This window comes from Uranotaenia lowii, chromosome 3 (assembly GCF_029784155.1).
Source record: "Uranotaenia lowii strain MFRU-FL chromosome 3, ASM2978415v1, whole genome shotgun sequence".
In the NCBI taxonomy this organism is placed as follows: Eukaryota; Metazoa; Arthropoda; class Insecta; order Diptera; family Culicidae; genus Uranotaenia; species Uranotaenia lowii.
Window position 1 is genome coordinate 306,094,459 of NC_073693.1, and position 20,572 is coordinate 306,115,030.

The following is a 20,572-nucleotide window of genomic DNA, read 5'->3' on the forward strand; positions in this document are numbered from 1 at the left end:
TAAATTTTACAGTCCCTGATGACGATCCTATATGGATTGAAACGTTGGAACGTTAAATAAATAGTCGTTTTTGCTATTTGAACTGACTGAAAGCCGAAAAAAAAAATCACCTTAAATTCAAGTAACAGTCGTTAAAAAACATCGTAACACCGTTAAAGCATTTTCTTTTCCAGGCAAAGCAGTAACAAAGTTGTTATAACTATTATAGCAACAAAGAGCGTATGGATCAGATCCAAACAACTATATTTTTTGCTGAGTTTTGACTGGTTTTTAAAAGATTTTTATTTCAATTTATTCGTTTTATTTTTGGTAAGGCAACCTTAATGCGATCATGACCTGGTTGCGGGGAAAACATCCGTATCTTAGATAACAATAATCTGTTATTCTGTTAGACAACCAAAAACTTTGTGACAGTGTTTTGAGTTTTGTTTATTATTTTCATGAAAGACTATATAAACTTTTACTAAATCTGTAAAGTCTGTTCTAAAATATGAATACTGTTTACAGAGTATAGGACAAAAATTCGTTGAAAATAATATGAAACCTTAAGAATTTCCGTAACCTCACCTCATTATGATAATAAAATCAAGATGATAAATAGTATGATTATCATGAGGATGATGATAGATTTATGACAAAGGGTTAATTTAAAGGCACAGTACCATATTTTTCCATTGGAAATGTTGCTAAATCTATTGCGTTATAAATTCTGAGCATTTTATTCCATTACTACTGCAATTAGACGAAACCTTTTCATGAATTCGATATATTTTGAAAAATACCGGTTTTACCGGTTTTATCGGTTTTATAAATTACAAATACCGAAATACCGGATTTGGAAAAAACCGGTAAATCCGACCAGCCTAAAATTTGTTAAGTGAGCTAAAAAATTGACATCTGGTAGAAATAACTTGCTGCACATCTGTCCAAAAATCTTCTCTCTGGAAAACGGAATATGGACGGGAAGCCTGATGGTTTCAGAAATCAAGAAACACGTTCGATGGATTCATCAGAAAATAACGATTAAACTACAAAGGTGTTGCAAAACAAAGCATTGTGAGGAAGCGTTGAATCAAAAATGTTCTTAAACCAATTTTTAACGGTCGCCATAGAAAAAAATTACAATCTTAAATGACTGTTTTTTATTTCAATACGAGATTGCCCTTCCCTAAAAGAATAAACTCTGTAAACTCTGTTTCTAGAAACTTCAGAATGTTTGACGCTGTATGGTACTTTTTTCTAACAATTGTATCCTGAATTATTATTTCTAAATGCTTTTCTACTACGAAAAAAGAAAAACAAATCCCCCTCACAATTAACACACGACGTATTACAGGACACGACACTTAACGTTCTTACAAACGGAAAAAAGGATTCAAAATTACCTTTTTTTGTCGACCGGTTTCGGGCTCGATGTTGCCCATCTACAGGACGATGTCCGACTGATCACACGAAGAAATTACTGGCAGGATCGTACTACGAGTGCCATAGTATTCGTCGAAGGATGGTTCCTTTTTAAATTTTTCTTTTGGTGAAGGTGAAAAGCGGCGACATAATCGGTGGGTCATCTTCATTCATTAGCGGTTTCTCTGAAGTGCTAATGAACATAGACTCCCATGCGTTCAAATGTGAGGCTTTTCTTACACATTTCTTATAGGTCACTTTTTCCCAGTTAATGGAGTGACCCATTTCCGTTGCGTGGGTAGCTACGCTAGATTCATTGGCCCTGTTGTTGTCTACAGCGTTTCTGTGTTCTTTAAGTCGAACTTTAAATTTACGACGAGTTTGGCCAATGTAAACAGCTGAGCAACTCTCACAAGGAATTTCATAAATTCCGGATCTCTCATCTTGCGGGATCTTATCCTTCAAGGAGACCAACCGATCCTTAAGGGTGTTGCCGCTCTTGTATGCTGTTTTCAGACCATGTTGAGAAAGGATTTTTGTTATCCCATTAGTTAGTTTAGGGTGGAACGGCAGGCTAACTCTATAGGGCTCTTCTTTCTCTGGCCTAAAGGTGGTGGCATCACTTCGGTACTTTTTTCTGGCATGTTTCCGGAGAATTTTGAGGACGAATTCGTTGTCAAAACCGTTCAAAAAACCCGCCTCAAGGATTTTATGCTTTTCCTCTTCAAATTCTGCCTTTTCCATTGGGATATTGTACAGGCGGTGCGCCATAGAATGGAAAGCGGCTTGTTTTTGCGCACCAAAGTGGTTGGAATCGGCTGTTATGTATCGGTCGGTTGAGGTTGGTTTCCGATATATTCCGAATTTTATGGTGTTATCCTCTTTCCTTGAGATTAAGAGGTCAAGGAAAGGGAGTTTTCCATCAATTTCTTTCTCTACAGTAAATTTTATCGAACTGTGTTTGGAGTTTAGAAGCTCTAAAGTCTGCGTGAGATAACGCTCCTTTACCGAGGCAAGGATGTCATCGACGTAGCGCCACCAGACACATTTGGAGAAAAGAGAAAGACTTTTCCCACGTGTCTGGTGGCGCTACGTCGATGACATCCTTGCCTCGGTAAAGGAGCGTTATCTCACGCAGACTTTAGAGCTTCTAAACTCCAAACACAGTTCGATAAAATTTACTGTAGAGAAAGAAATTGATGGAAAACTCCCTTTCCTTGACCTCTTAATCTCAAGGAAAGAGGACAACACCATAAAATTCGGAATATATCGGAAACCAACCTCAACCGACCGATACATAACAGCCGATTCCAACCACTTTGGTGCGCAAAAACAAGCCGCTTTCCATTCTATGGCGCACCGCCTGTACAATATCCCAATGGAAAAGGCAGAATTTGAAGAGGAAAAGCATAAAATCCTTGAGGCGGGTTTTTTGAACGGTTTTGACAACGAATTCGTCCTCAAAATTCTCCGGAAACATGCCAGAAAAAAGTACCGAAGTGATGCCACCACCTTTAGGCCAGAGAAAGAAGAGCCCTATAGAGTTAGCCTGCCGTTCCACCCTAAACTAACTAATGGGATAACAAAAATCCTTTCTCAAAATGGTCTGAAAACAGCATACAAGAGCGGCAACACCCTTAAGGATCGGTTGGTCTCCTTGAAGGATAAGATCCCGCAAGATGAGAGATCCGGAATTTATGAAATTCCTTGTGAGAGTTGCTCAGCTGTTTACATTGGCCAAACTCGTCGTAAATTTAAAGTTCGACTTAAAGAACACAGAAACGCTGTAGACAACAACAGGGCCAATGAATCTAGCGTAGCTACCCACGCAACGGAAATGGGTCACTCCATTAACTGGGAAAAAGTGACCTATAAGAAATGTGTAAGAAAAGCCTCACATTTGAACGCATGGGAGTCTATGTTCATTAGCACTTCAGAGAAACCGCTAATGAATGAAGATGACCCACCGATTATGTCGCCGCTTTTCACCTTCACCAAAAGAAAAATTTAAAAAGGAACCATCCTTCGACGAATACTATGACACTCGTAGTACGATCCTGCCAGTAATTTCTTCGTGTGATCAGTCGGACATCGTCCTGTAGATGGGCAACATCGAGCCCGAAACCGGTCGACAAAAAAGGTAATTTTGAATCCTTTTTTCCGTTTGTAAGAACGTGTGTCGTGTCCTGTAATACGTCGTGTGTTAATTGTGTAGTTAAGTTCTTACGTTGGCACAAATCCGCTTGAAAATGAGTGAAATCCCCCTCCATTAATAAATTCCATCGGCATGACTTCAGCTATGAGAGGGTCCTCTTAACAAGATGCATTTAACCAATTTAGCGACAGCGCAGAAAGTCAATCAACATACTAATGGAAGAGGGTTAGGGTAGCAAAATGTTCAGTAGCGCATGAAGAAAAGCGCCATAGAAGATAAGAAATGTAAGAAAGATAGACAGAAAAAAAACTAGTTCAACACATATTCATCCATAGGAAAGACAAAAACCCACAAACCACCTTCAATAACAACCAGTGCAAAACGCGATTCGCGCAAATCACTTTAATTATCGGAAGAAAGGAAAGGCAAAAAGTTAAACAACAAATGGAGACGTCTTGTGATGAGTTCGATTGAAGAAAAGAAAAGCTCCAGCATAAGAGAGAGAGAAAAAACGAACTATGACGATGATCATGGACACTGACTGGGTGCAACCATTTGCTAAACAGCATATAATTAGTTGTTTCCCTTCGGGATTTAACTCAAAGCTTTCTTTCATCGGAGGGCTTTTTGTCTTGTTTTTCTTTCTTTTTTTGCATTTAATTTTCCCTCTCCAATGCACATATTTGCACGTTCGATGCAGATTATGCAACAACGATCAAAGTAGAATTATGGCCGGTACCTGCCATCGGTTTTTTTTTCTGCACGAAGAAGAGTGGTCTGCTGTTTTTTTTTTCTTTATTGAATGAATTAAACTAAATGCATGCTAATTGCAAAGTGGATCAACTTTCAAGCCATCTAAAAAAGAGGTGCATTTTGATTTTCTTCTGAATTGGAGCAGCTTAAGCCAATGTTGGCTCGGCTAATCAACTGATAATTGGAACAGATTTGAGATAATTTGAAAATTTACTTTTTGACGTTTCGATCCAATTTTATGACTTTTTCAAGGATTTTTAACTTTAATTTTTATTGATTTTTGTTTTTTGTTTTGTTTTGTTTTATTTATATTTTTATTTTTATTTATTTCCTCAGAATGAGATTCCCTAAGGCCGTTTCATCAATCCTCCAAGTTGCTGAAATGTCAGAAATTCTGGGTCACAACCAGCTGGGAAAATTGCAAACGTGTCCTCTTCATCGTTGTCATTACAGCCAATCCAATAGAAAATGGGATACCGATCGTGAAAACCACACTTCGATGCACTCATGAAAAAGTGGAAAAGACACGAAGAAGGGATCTCCATTAGCCAAGCTAAGCGATCGAGGAAAGGAGAAGGGGCAAATGAAATTGGAACAATGTGTTTTCTATTGTACCGAGTGGTTTCCTCGTCTCAAACCATGAATCGAAAGACTGTCAATCTAGTTCCTAAAGGCGCGCGCGCACATGTTTCGTTTCCAATGACTGAAAGAAACAAAAACATAAGTGGGGACCCACTTTTCGATGGGGCAATTACTTGTCTCTTGGAGGCTCATTGCTTTGGAAGTATACCCTACAAAGCTATACAGCAGGAACTCCACGAGAGAGGAAATAATCAATCGATTGTCTTTTAAAGGTTAGCCCTGTTTCGGGTTTCGGAGTGCTTTTTTTTCTTGTGGCTGCTTCAATTGCTGCTGCACTACTGGTTGGTTTCAAAGTTGCCATTTCCGTGCGCAAATCGATTAGGCTGAGCTGAACTGAGCAGCTGATGATGGGTTTCCTAGCTCTCACCAAGAAAAACAGCGTGCAGCGATTTAAATTTGAAACATCTGATCGTTTAGCTGGGAAAATGATCGATTGGGAATGTCCTCGTACGGTTCCGTTCTTTCTAAGACGGCTTCCGATTAGAAGGGAGATCTGTTTGGTTGATGGAAAAAAAATGCAACACCATTTAAAATAACTTCATAACAAAAACTACATTCTTGAAATCGAAGGCGAAAAATTGAATTTTTTAAATAATAAAAAGAAAAGATAAGGAGTATAAGATTATTGTAGACTGAATTGATTTAGGGACATTCATGAATTTCAGGGCCAAGGTCTAAAAAGCTTCGTTTTGGTTCAAATCTCATTCTTAATTTTCGCAGAATTTGAAAGAAACGTTTTAACGGTGAAGCATGTGATTGCACTTTTCTCTGAACTGGTTGAGGAATGGAAAAACCATGGAGTTTCCGGAAATGTTACAGAAGCACTAGTTGATAATGAAAAAATGGCAGTGAAAGTGATACAGTTTTTAGAATTAATTCAACTCTATGACAGAATTCAAAAATATTTTATAAAATTCTGTTATTGTTTGGACCCGAATGACAAAAAAAAGCCGGACTAAATTGAAAAAAAAAACGTTTACAGGAGTAATTCTCAACATTTATGGGATAATATTTTGATTTGAAAAATCAACATGATACTTCGTTCCTTGTTGCTGAAAGCCTAACCATAATTGCGGTACGACCGTGCACCCAAGGTGGCAAGGTTATGCCTTAACAAAAGATGGTTATGGTCTTGGGAAAAATACTGCCACTGGGATATTGATTCATGTTATACAATGCGACTTATCCAGTACTTCCCAGATAAGTTTGTCTCTTTTTTATGTCTATTGGAAATCAATGAGGTTCTTTCTGAAAGGGGAGAAATAGGTCAAGGTCAATAATAGCATGCAGATTTCAGAATTGTGTTCAGTTCAAAATTTTGGATGAAATTTTTTCAATCTGAATCGGTTTTGAGTTCTTGCTGGTATTTTTGTACATTTTGACCTATTTTCTCTCGGGAAGGATCAGGGTTGCCGAAATCACAAAAAAGAAAAAAATTGTAAAAAATATAGAATTTTGAGCAAATTTTCATCCAGAATCTGTGTCACAGAACACAGAATTTTTGGAATACTCACAAATTTCACAGATTTTTAATATTTTGTACAATTTTCAAAACCTTCTAACCAACTGCAAGCTCTCAATAGGAGCTAATAAGAGTTGAGCAAATAATCTTCATGATTCACCGTAACACTAGTCAATCCCTATCACCCCCACTCCAATCAAAATAATTTTGCCAGGATGCAGAGGTAGCCTCGGTCCTAAAGCGCAATTTCATATCTTTCATCCCTTTCTCTATTTTTCCCTACTATCTATTGACTACTAGGACGTGGCCGGCACCGTTATTGATGTTTAAAGAGAGAGAATCAGTTTTGTACATTGAGAATGAGCTTCAAGCCCAGCAATCATCATTTTAGCCTTTGTAATATTTTTCTAATATGAATAACTTCCGGGTGTACAAAAATCTGTGTTTTTTGGAACTAAAACTGTGAAGACTTGTACTATTCCCGAGCCTTTCCCATGGTCTTTTAGTCGATTCTTTCAAACTTTGATTAGGAACTTAAACCTCAAAAGGTTTTCGTACTGGAAGCCACTTCCATAGACTTTCTATTCAGATGTACTCGGTTAGTATTCCCGTAATGTATCGTCCAATAAATATTAAAGACACGTGTAGGCGAAACCCCAAACCAGCAACAGAAGAAAAAGTCTTCCATCTTCCTCAATGGGAAACCGCATTATTTTACGTGGGTTCATTGCAGACGCAAAACGTGCGTCTTCACACCCTCGATTCGACGATGCCCGGTGGCCAAAAATTAATGTTTTATGGTCGATCGTGTTGTTTCTTTTGCCGATTTCGTTCGCTTCTACCATTGGTGAGCAAGATTCGTGGATTTACAGCTTCGCAAACCGTTATTGACAGATCGAAAGTGTTTGGTTGTGGGTAATAAAACAAGGAGTTCTACATTGTTTGATCCGATGGGAAAAGGGGAAGATTTCGAATTATTATTGGATCTTGTAGTGAACAACTTTTCATATTGAACATAACGAATTGTAATGTTTTATGCTAAAATAATCAACAGGTCTTCTTATTGAAAAACTTAAAATTGTTTGAATAATTAAACACCCGGAAATAAGTATGGGTCGGACAAAACTTTGCAGACGCACCCTCTCGAAAATAATTACCCGGCAGAGTTCTTGGAATCATAACCGGCATGGTATGATATCAGACAACCATTCAGAACAACCATTAAAATCTATCAGTGCCCGGCAGTTAACTTTTATTGTTTCGAGCCCATTAAGGAAGGATGGTTGTTGGGATTATCGTTTCGCGCTGATAGGTCCTCATCGTCATTGTTTTCTAGCAGAGTGCCAAGTTGATTTTTTCTTTGTAACGCCGCCGTTTAGAAAACCTTTCGAAACAAAAAAAAAAAAAAAACCTTTCAGAACATTTTGCGGATGGATTCATCACCCCAACATGAGGAAAAACAATTGGTTAATGAATGCAAAATTAAGGTATGCATAGTTCTTTGAAAGGGGATCTTCATTTTTTTAGCTGAGAACTAAGCAAATATTCATCGAAGAACAATTCAAAGGTTACGTGAACTCTTCATTGTGATTATCTGTAATCCCGTAATCATACTAAACTGAAGCTGAATAATAATATAAAAAAACAAAAGTAAATTTATAATCAGGCTTAAGTGCCTTGGGGAAATATGTTCAATTAACTGTTTGAGCATTCCAAATTTAAGAAAGAGCTTATTTAGGGGGAGTTGTTGAGGTGGTCCAAAAACATGATGAGCAACTATAGCAGGGAGGACCACCTGAGGCATGGGTTCGATTCTCATCTCGGTAATGGATGTAAAATGTTAATCTTAAATTGTCCATGTCCATGTCGATGTTTGTTGATCCATGTGAATTCTACAATTTATAGAAATTTCTAAAACTAAGATTACAGCTTCTTCAGTATAAGATATTCAAGATTTCAATTCATTTAACAACTTTATTGAAGACTGCTAAATTCTTTGACTTAGGGTTTAAAAAATATCAAAGATTCAATTTAGTTTAATTTTTCTCTAAAATTTCGTCAAAATTCCTGTTTTTTGCAGGTTTGGAAAAAAATAACAAAAAGAAAACTTCCATAACTTTTTTCTTATAATTCAACATTACTCGCGATCTTTTGGAAAGTTGATCACTGAGTCAATAAGTTTTGTATTTACAGTTTTGTCAAAAAAGTACACAATTTGAATAACATTTTTTTTTATCTATTTTTGAGTTATCTCGAAAACTAGAGCTGACAAAAAACTAATCGAGTATTTGGATCCAGCGCCCTTGAGAGCCCCCTGGGAGCGCCCCTGTTCTAAGATTTCTTGCACCTCGGAAAAATGTGAATTTTGGTGTCTTGTGCTATGTGTGATGCTACTTTCAGAAATTTCATAGGCAAATCTTGCTAAACATTGATTAAATTGAGTAATTTTACCTTATCGTAGGTATCTAAATTAAATTGATATAATTTATGAAATCTGTGAAAATTTTCGAGAGTCCCAAATGTAAACTGTAACATTGACAGATCTGGTTAAAAATTCGTAAAATTACGATTTTTTTCATGATTTTGAAACCTTACTCAACATCTCAATGGAATGATTTCTTCATACGGAACTTCACATTTAAAAAAAAGTCGTAATTTATATAGAAAAAATTGATGCTTCGCGACAAAATTTAAATAAATTGTAAAAAAAACTGCTCGAAAATGGGCACAGAAAAAAATCGCTATGGTTAAGCTTCATGAAACTTTTAAATGGGGCTCTCAGAGCCAAAGGGGAATAAGTGACAAAATGTTCGATTTCGCATAAATGATGCCAAACGATTCTTTGGAAAAAGTAACTTATTTATTCAAAAATTGAACTACATTTGAGTCTTTAATAATGATGCGTTTGTGTCATATTCCTTTTCCGAGGTGGAGGAGGTCTTTTGAAACAATGAGTGATGATATTGCTATTCGATAATAATATCCGTGTGTAACATTTAATAAAAATCAATGGAAAAATGATCGATTTGTCCAACCCCTCTTTCCGTGGTGGAAGGGGTTTGTAACTTATCATAAACGATTTTCGGCCGAAAGGACCAGTTAAACAAACTTTAACGACAATCGTACCAACCTATGACACGAAATTACGGGCTTGTGATATGAGTTCGAGCCCAAGAGTAAACATCGATCACAGTTGTACCGGATGTGTCTTTCACTGACTGTCCGCCAACTGTATAGTTCATATAAGTCGCGAAAGACGTAAAGATGTTAAAACACGAAATGACACGAAAACACTTCTGCACATGGGAAAATGCGCCAACTAGTTTCCAACGTATAATGGCTCCTACATTCAGTGCCAGTGATGCCATTTGAAAAGATGTAATTAATATCATATTAAATTATTCAATTTGGAAATCGTCATAACTTTTGATTGACACATCTCAGAGATTCACGGTCTTGAACAAAGTTGTTCTTTGAATCTTCAAAAAATAGGATACAGCTTTTAAAATTTGAGTTCAGTGCAACAGTGAGGCTGAAGGATTTTTTGAACAAAATAGTCACTTTTTCCATACTGAAACTTAGAATTTTTTTTGCTACAGCCCATTTCAAATCCTAGAGCCACCAAAATTTGCACAGTTATTAATGGGCCCAAAAGGAACCCAAACCCGTTTGATACTTTTCTTGGCTCGATTCTGAGCAGCCTAATAAACATATTTATTCTTTGGGGAAATAAGATTTTTACACGACATTTGTAGCAACTGTTTAAAATTTTACAAGGTGTTCAATAAGTTAGAATACATATTAAAATCACAATAATTTTAAATTAACTAGTCAGAATACCAACTTTTTTATTCGAATGGAAGGCAATTTATATAATGATCAATCACATCATTTGTTTAGGAAAATTTTTACCTTAAACCGTTATAACGAATTTCAGAGTTTTCTGAAGTCCATTCTAAAGCAGCCAGTTCCTCTACTATGGACATTTCGTCCCACATACGAATGATAACGATTTAGTTTGGAGTCAAAATAGGTTTCTTGTACTTGTTTATTCTCGACAATATTTATGATATAACGAATTATTCCAAAAGAGTCCGAGAGTTCAGCCAGGATGACTGAAGACTTTTTGTTTTAGGCCAAAATATCCAAAAACCCGTATTTTTGTGTGAGAAGGTGCAGAAAAACACAAAAACACAAAAAATGACCAATGTCAACTGTATGCAAAGTTACACAAGCATATATTTGAAGTTTTTATTCTATTTTATAACTCCATTGAAAATCCACCATTTTGATGAGCTATTTGGTGGAAATCAGCTGACACGCAGCTACTTTTTTGACATTTGATACCAAATACGAAAAAATAAGATTTTATATGAAAATGTTTACAACAACAATTATCATGATAATTAAACCGTTGGAGTATTTGGTGAACTGGAAACAGTCATTTGGTAAAAAACAGTTTTTACGCCTTTACCAGTCCTTGGGGTATATATTTAAAAGCCGATAAAAAATGATCGCTTAACCTTCCAAAGCCGTTCGCTAAAAATCCGTTTCGGGGAAATTTGAACTGTAGTTTGATTTCGTTCTCCTGGCTGCAAATGTTAACCGATTTTGATGATATTATATTCATTGTCTAGGTAATTTATTCTTATTACTCAACATTTCAAAATAAAGTTGATAAATATTACCACATTATCAGAAACTGGTCCAGAAAGTAAAAAGTCCGGAAAATCAATTTTATTTTTAAAATACTCATAACTTCTGATAGCTTTTCTGTATTTAACTGTTTTATTAATGTTTGAAATCGTCAAGAATCCATCTATCCGACAATGTATAGATGTGATGGGGTCCAATGAAAGTGTTGACCGCTATGACTAATCTTCCGGTAGAAAAAAATCTCACTTTAAAAGAACGACATCCAATTTTGGCTTTGCTTAGCTGTATTTCATTTCCCAATGAACCGATTTTCAAAACTCAAATTTTAATTTTTTGGCGTTGATTTGATCATTATTTTCATAGAACATATTTGGTCTGTCAAAATTACCAGTTCATCAGTATATTGGAATGATGATAAAGATGTTTGAAATGTGCGCTTCGGGTCATATTGACCCGAACGGCTTTGGAGGGTTAATGAAAATGGACTATTCAATGTCAGAAACAAATTTTCTGATGATAATATATAACTAAACTTAAAAATATTTGCAATATTTGCTACAGCTTCACCATACTAAATGCTTGAAAAGTGTATTCGTCTTTCTTTATTGAACACCCTGTAGTTAACTTATGGGCAAAGAAAGATCTATCTTTGAGCGATATTTTTTATTTTTACTATTGCACCTGAGATTGCGATTGAAAGTTTCAGCAGAACTCTATCAACTGTTTTTATGTTTAGCAACGTACTGGAACATCTTATAAAATTTTTAATCTATTTAATTAATCGAAGAATGTACAACATCATCTTCGAAGAATAACTTTTTCATTGAATTTTTTTTTAGAAATTCGATGGTTGTTAAACCTTTATCTGAGGTTAAGCGTCAATTTGACACTTTTGGAAGTTTGGTGGCTTGTAACTTCTGTCAGGCGCATTCAAACAAGGTTTTTTTTTCTTCTGGGACCCCTAATGAATTTAAGCAATCTTCAATTTTCCATCATTACTTTTTTGTGGACGCTCCCTGAAAGCCTAGACAAAGCCACCTTTAAGAGTTCTAGGGTGTCAATTCAACACTTCTGGTTAAAACCTGTCTCTTGTCTCTAAACTAAACTGTACATAATTAAAAGTTTTTTGAAACCTTGTAACTTATAAAAAAAACATGATTCCCAGAGAAGATTTAGCTACAAAAATTTGATTTTTTTTCCTAATAAAGTTGAAGAAAAAAATTCAAAAATCAAAATATTTAAGTAAGTTAGCAAATTCTTAGGAAAAATCAACTTAGTGTATTACTAAGCTGAAATTAGAAGCTAAGATTTACACCTAGATTTTTTTTTCTAGGATCATGACAACAAGAAATTAAAAACGCGGTGTTAGACTGTTTTTTCTTCAATGAATTGACCATCAAAGTTATTTAAAGAAAGGAATGCAAAACCGACGTACCTAATTTGTCACACTTTGGCGTCATTGGATTCTTAAACACGATACACAAATTTATTTAAAAAAAAAAATACAACGGCAGCTGTTTCTCGAACTTATTGTCAATCTGCGTTTCCTAAGAGTATTTAAACATCTACTGATATTCAACTTGTACCTGGATTTTGAGTATCATTCCTCAGAATCTCAACCCGTAAAAAAATCTGGAATGGATGAATGTTTAGTTATACATAACTGAACCAATCTGAATATTTGTTGGAAAAACAAACAAATATTCTTGAAAAATTGACTGGATTTACTTCAATATTTTTTTTCTGAACACGTTAATAAGTGTTGAAATTAAAATGACGATCAAATAAACGTGTTTTATAGTAAATTATAAAGGTGCCATGATAAAAAACATAAATGTAGGGAAAATTATCAAAACAAACTTCTGACTTCAACCTATTTATCGTTGAAAAAAAATTCAGTTAACTATTTGTCTTTCTAATTTATTGTTGTGCTTATCTTTCATAAACTAAAGATTTGCAAATTAACGAATTAGTTTTGTTAATTTCCGAGACCACCTCCATCGAAGAACCTTGACAATGGAGCACGATTACATTCACTACCAAATGGCGGCTTATGTCAACAATACTAATCGTGTGACCAATTTTTGACAGTCCAACAAACAAAATGAGCTCGCAATTGATGTCATGTTGCCGTAAACTATCACGCGCAAATTGTTGCAGTTTGTAGGCCGGCTGAAACAGAGTGTTCTTTTTTTTTTCAACGCTAAACGCCAAATTCAACAGAAAAATAGATGAAGATCAAAATGCGAGAGAGAACGAGGGAGCAATAATGTGGTTAAACAGGCCAAAAGACAGACTAAGTAAGTTGGCTTCTGGAGGGAAAAAAGAGTGCACACTGCTCACTTCAGCTCCATCTGGTGGCAGGCGAGGCAACCAAAACACGCAATTTTATGGCATTGTAGATTCGTCGTTGCTATTTCATAAACTATTTCTTGTTACTTTTTTTTTCTTAAACATGACGTGTGGCTTATTCTGGCAGCAGAGTGTGCCACAAACAGTAAAAAATAACAGTGGAAGAAGGTTGAAGAAACAAAAATGAAAAACAATGTTAAAACAATTTTCTCTACAACCATATAATTGAAACGCCGCCGCCGCGCATTCAGTGGAATAATTATGATCTCTTTTGGCTTCTTGGGATGGTTTTGTAGATCGTCGAAAGAGCAGAAAAAAAACAAACAAAATGTAGGGAGGTGGACGGTTTTAACGGATTGAAACTTTACACAGTTTATAGTATGTCCCGGTCCGTGTCAAGATTGACAAGATAAGTTACTGTTTTGAGCTATCGAAACTTTGAAGAATGTGGAATGAGAACACAAACAAGAGCGAAATGAAGAGGTTGTGCTCTGTAATCAAACATGCTGAATGAGTAGCATTGGTGTAACACCGAAGGCTCGTATAAGCATGTGTTTATTGAACGAGGTTAGAATTTGGATTTGGAAAATCAAATTGGAATTTCGGAAAGAAGAACGCAACAGCAGTTTGGATATAGGACGAAGAAATAATGCATTGGCATTTGCATAATATATAAATAAGTAAAAACGGAAAAGAATCATAAAATAATTTGAAAAATAAATAACAATCCCAAAAGGGATCGGACCAGTAGACAAAGTCGATTTAGAGTCATTATTGATTTCCTCAAACCTTAGAGCCTAAAAAACTTCGTTTTGGTTCAAAACTTATCCATGATTTGTTGCAGATTTTTCAAGTAACGTTGACATGAATTAATTTCAACTATTTATTAAGTTTGTATGGGAAAATCGACTATTTTCTTGTCAATAATCAACATTTTTTAAGTGTTTTTTTCTATGGAACCGAGCCTGAAATTTATAAACTCTTTAAAAGAATTTTTCCGCTGATCAACTTTGTCGAAGACCGTAACTTCGTAGCTTGTTGGGCAAACAAGTTATTAGCAATTAAATATGGGAATGACTTTTGGCATTGAAAAACAATCAATCAAACTGACACCACTGCTGACGCCTAGCACGATATTTCATGACTAATTTTCAAGCAATACTTCGCTAGGCACCCAGCAGTAATGTCAATTGAATTTATTGTTTTTCAATGCCAAAAGACATATCCCTGTTAAACAACTAACAACTTTTTTGCCTAATTAGATACGCATTAGCAGGCTCGGTACCATATAAGAAACTAAAATCATGTTTATTTTTCAGAACAAAGTATTCAATTTTCCCATACAAACCTAAAAGTTTAAGTTAACTTATGTAAAAGTTACTTAAAAAATTCTGCAAAAAATCATGGATGAGTTTTGAACCAAACCCAAGCTTTTAATACCCCAGAGTTTGAAAAAATCGAAAATTAACCTTAATCTACTCAGACCCTTAAACTTAGAGCAGAAACATTCCCAAAAAATAACAACCTATTATAAACTTATTTTCACTCAAAATTAACAGCCTATGGATCGAAAAGGCGATACAAAAGTTTATGAAAATAAGAAAAACATATTACAACATCAAACACTGCAGTGCAGAGTAATTTAAAGCTCTGATCGATTGAATGTGTTTATGCTGTAGTTTTTCTCCTTAATTCTTAGTTTTTGAGACCTAAACGTTGATTTTTTCAACAATTAAAACATGTGTAACACCATCAAGAAGTATGGATAAAAAACATTGAAGAAATAAAATTTTACACCAGATAAGAATTTGAGACATCACATTATTGTTTAGGATCAGTTTATACCACACTGTGCCACCGTGAATGTTGAGGATATTGATAATTTTCACTCAAAAAGATGTCAACTTGATGAAATATTAATATTTCACAAATATTGGATGTGTTTAGGATTAAGCGTTAGCTCAAATAGTATTTTCTCTGGAAATTTTAGCAAGAATGGTAAGACTTGATTCCATTTCAAGATTCTATGCTTCAAAATTTAGGACGAGACTGAATCTCGTAGATAAATTTAAATAATTTTTTTGGAGCGAAAAAACAAATTAATGTTTTGAGTTAGACAAAATTTCATCCTTTATTCAAGAAGTAAGAAGATTTCATTTTTTCAATTACAAAATCAATATTTTAAACCATTTTCACCAGCAAACTATTTGTATGAATGGCACAATGATACCATCATTTTTTAAAATCCTTGAGAAAAAAAGGGTAAAAAAATCATTAGGTTTTTATTTTCCATTATGGCAAATTAGGCATTATTTAGGTGCCAAACTGATACCATATTTTGGTGTATAATTTTAATTGATAGCAAAACAAAGCTTTACTAAGGTGTCATTAAATTAAGTTACTGTTTAAAAAAAAATCACAAACGATCGACATGTTTTTAACCTTCCAAAGCCGTTCGCAAAATTTCCGTACAAATCTATTTTTGAGAAATTTGACCTGCAGTTTTCGTACGTTCTCCTAGCCGCAAATATTGACCGATTTCGATAAATTTTAATTCATTGTATAGATAATTTATTCTAGTTTCTCAATATTGAAAAATAAAGTCGAAATATTTTACGAAATCACCAGTAGCTGATTCCGAATGAAAAAAGTCTCGAAAAAGAGCTATTTTTAGAATGCCTATAACTTGAGACAGGTTCCAAATATTGCGCTGATTTTATAATATTTGGAATTGCCAAGAATAAATCTATCCATGGATGTATAAATTTTTGGTGGTCCAAAGGAAGTTTTGGCCGCTACCCCGAAACTTCCGGTAGAAAAAATTCTTACTTCAAAAAAGTCACCCAATTTTGGCTTTGCATTGCTGTATCTCGGTTACCAATGGATCGATTCTCTAAATTCAAATTTTAGTTTTTTTTTCGTTAACTTTATTATTATTTTCGTAGAACATAGTTGGTTCCTGAAAAATCTCAGTTGTTCAGTATATGGTAATGAAACTCACATCTTTTTTGTCATTTTTCAAACTCCCCCTCGTGTCGGTGGGTTTTCGCGATTTTGTTAGCGTGATTTCTCTAAAATTTGAACTCAAATTGGTCACTTTTTATATACCTAGAGATTCATTAGAATCTCCTCTTTCGATTGACATACATTTTGTGTGGTGTTTTGAAAATTTGTAGCAACGTTTTTTTAATTTACTGAAAGCTGCCAGATTTCAACCAGTTTGGTCCACGTTTTCAACAGGTTGGTGTACAAATCTCGCACCCCTCACGTAGCCGCGGGAGAAACAAATCCTTCAGCTCTCTTTTTGTCGCTCACCAAATCTACCACCCAATCCAGCAGCAGGAGGAACTGCCGTTTCGCCGCGTGGTTTGTTGACTGATTGTGCTGATGCTGATAACGAAATGAATGCTTTATTGTTGTAGGAATTGCTTGAATCTTTTTTGATTTAATATTTTAATGGATGGGCAACATTTCTAAAGTTCACGTCCATGATTTCAGATTACAGATTTCAGATTGCAGATTTCAGATTGCAGATTTCAGATTTCAGATTCAGATATCAGATTTAAATTTCAAGATCCGATTTCAGATTCAGATTTCAGATTCAGATTCAGATCTCAGATTCAGATTTCAGATTTCAGATTCAGATTCAGATTTCAGATTCAGATTTCAGATTCAGATTTCAGATTCAGATTTCAGATTCAGATTTCAGATTCAGATTTCAGATTCAGATTTCAGATTCAGATTTCAGATTCAGATTTCAGATTCAGATTTCAGATTTAGATTTCAGATTCAGATTTCAGATTCAGATTTCGATTTCAGATTCAGATTCAATTTCAAATTTCAGACTCTAATTTCAGATTCCGATTCAAATTCCGATTTCTGATTAAAGTTTCTGAATAAAATTTCAGAATATTTGTTACTTGAATCATAGATTTTGTGTCTCCTGCAGTAGACACTGCTTGAAATAAAAGAAAAGAATCATGATAAAATTCAAAACAAATGTATCACTGAAGAATTCTAAAATTCAGGAAATTCAGAAAAGAATCATGATAACATTCAAAACAAATGTATCACTGAAGAATTCTAATGATAAAATATCTAAAAAGATACAAGAAGCTTATTTCTATTTGGAAAAATAATCTTTCACTATTTTAAAATCAAAACATTTACTACGCAAAAAAGGCATCAGCATCAGCACAACCAATCAACAAACCACGCGGCGAGACGGCAGTTCCTCCTGCTGCTGGGTTGGGTGGTAGATTTGGTGAGCGACAAAAAGAGAGCTGAAGGATTTGTTTCTCCCGCGGCTACGTGAGGGGTGCGAGATTTGTACACCAACCTGTTGAAAACGTGGACCAAACTGGTTGAAATCTGGCAGCTTTCAGTAAATTAAAAAAACGTTGCTACAAATTTTCAAAACACCACACAAAATGTATGTCAATCGAAAGAGGAGATTCTAATGAATCTCTAGGTATATAAAAAGTGACCAATTTGAGTTCAAATTATAGAGAAATCACGCTAACAAAATCGCGTAAACCCACCGACACGAGGGGGAGTTTGAAAAATGACAAAAAAGATGTGAGTTTCATTACCATATACTGAACAACTGAGATTTTTTCAGGAACCAACTATGTTCTACGAAAATAATAATAAAGTTAACGAAAAAAAACTAAAATTTGAATTTAGAGAATCGATCCATTGGTAACCGAGATACAGCAATGCAAAGCCAAAATTGGGTGACTTTTCTGAAGTAAGAATTTTTTCTACCGGAAGTTTTGGGATAGCGGCCAAAACTTCCTTTGGACCACCAAAAATTTATACATCCATGGATAGATTTATTCTTATCAATTCCAAATATTATAAAATCAGCGCAATATTTGGAACCTGTCTCAAGTTATAGGCATTCTAAAAAGAGTTCTTTTTCGGGACTTTTTTCATTCAGAATCAGCTACTGGTGATTTCGTAAAATATTTCGACTTTATTTTTCAATATTGAGAAACTAGAATAAATTATCTATACAATGAATTAAAATTCATCGAAATCGGTCAATATTTGCGGCCAGGGGAACTTACGCAAACTCTCGGGTCATATAGACCCGAACAGCCTAATTACGGATTTTTTTGAGGGAGCACTTCCGGTGGTCACAGGAAGTTGCCTGGTACTACAGATTGTGTATTTCGTGATTCCCCAGGGAGGTTTTTAAAATCAAATTTTTGCGATTTTTTCTCGAAGAGTTATGATGATTTGAATGTGCGCTTCGGGTCATATTGACCCGAACGACTTTGGAAGGTTAAAGGAAACGATGAAAATTTGAAAAAAAAAGTAAAGTTTTTAATAAACCAACTTTGGGGTTAAAAGGTTTCTGAAATATTTAAATTTAAAAATATATATTCCGAGACATTTAAGGTTGGATTGTTTCGTGAAAATAATTAAACGATAATGCAAATGTTTCGTTAGGAACGAAAAGCCCATATTTATGCCTTAAAATGAAAGCTGCCACACCAAAAAGGCTGAAACTGATATATTTTGCCGAATATTTGATGATACAGGTGATACTTTTTTTTTAGAATTCTTAATTTTTAAATAATTCAGAAAAATTAGTATATTTAGATAAATGAACAAGCTTATTTTGTGCTGGAAATGTATTAAACTTTTAAACTCGGACTTGAAAAGTTGAACTCAAATTCTGAAATACCAATGGCAATTCGAACTTTGAGTTTAAATTTTTAATTCTAACCCTAAGATTTAAACTTAGAATATTGGATTAAAATTAATTGCATGAATATTGTTTTTTTTTATTCTGAATATGGATATACGATTTCGAATGTTATTTGAATAATTATTACTGAATTCATAGTATCTACTGTGTACTGGTTAGTAAATAATGGATTTAAATTACTATGAAACTAGATAGTTTTGGTTTTATTTCTGTTCTAAAATGAGTATGTTAAATCCAGATAATGAGTCTGAATTTAAAATCTCAAGCTTAGTTATATTTTCACATTTTGAAATTTTATTTTGAGTTCGATTTCAAAACATGAAATCTCAAACTGATACCAGAATCTTTTAAAAATTCATATGCATTTTCAGCAGAACTTCTGAATACATGATTAAAGTCTTAAGACAGAGAACTTAATTCGACCTTCTTTATTCTAAGTTCTGATTCAAATCTGTAATCAGAATCTAAATTTCAAATATCATACTGAGCCTAAATTTCAAATCAAATTTTTCTATATCAATTCTAAATCCAATATTTGGATTCTGAAATTATAAATTCGAACAATTCGGACTTTAATTTCTAACAGTCGGTGGAAAAGCGAAAAAAAAGAATGGAAACACGCATAAAATTTTACCATTACGTATTTTCATTAAAGAAATACAATCAACGTCTACGTCAAATTTTCAATAAAAATTTACTCTTGATTAACTTCAACCTTTTCTATACGAAGGTTTTGTATTAAAAAATTGATTTGCACTACATAAGATTTTTTCCCGGCTAATTCCCGGTCAAATTCCCGGTTATTTCCCGGTTTTTCCGGTACAATTTTCAATTCCGGGTTATTTCCCGGTTTTCCCGGTTCGCTGGCCCCCCTGTGATATGCTATCCCGTCATTAGCATAAAGAATCGAGCTCTTGGGCAAAATGATTCAGGACCACTACATACAAACATTCCAGCGAAACAAGAATAATATTTTACAGGATTTTCATCTTATTGTATGATTCATCCCATGAACAATGAAAAAAAATTCCGTTGGAAAGAATCGAACTCACACCAATTTTCTACCTTCATTTTGCCCATCCGACAGCTTAACCAGTGTACCACCTGAGCCAGATGGAGAATGAGGGTTATTTTTCAAAGTTTTTCTGCCACGCCGATCATAAAAAAAAGCACAGCCGGGCAGCTTGGTCTAAGGTTGTTTGCCTGTGGTTTGAAACAAGGAAATGGCGGTCTCAAATCAAATCATCGCCACTGGCTTTCACATCTTATGCCAATGGCGTTGAAATATTGAGAACTCATGATTGAAGTAAAGGCTGAATTTTGAGTGAATACAAATCTTTGCACTCATCCATAGACACACGTTTTGTGAAACAAAAATTTCAGGCAAATTTTGTTAAGATTCTAGTGAAAATGGCCATTTGAAGAAAAA

At 34.6% G+C, this 20,572-nt stretch overlaps 1 protein-coding gene across 1 annotated transcript in view; it reads right to left on the reverse strand.

The window, feature by feature from the left end:
• Positions 1 to 1,515: 1,515 nt before the first annotated feature.
• LOC129753691 (uncharacterized) overlaps positions 1,516 to 20,572 on the reverse strand; it is a 116,059-nt gene continuing 97,002 nt past the window's right edge. The window contains exon 3 of the mRNA XM_055749537.1: positions 1,516 to 1,910. Within this exon, the coding sequence (XP_055605512.1) occupies positions 1,516 to 1,910 (395 nt within the window). The remainder of the gene's footprint in view (positions 1,911 to 20,572) is intronic.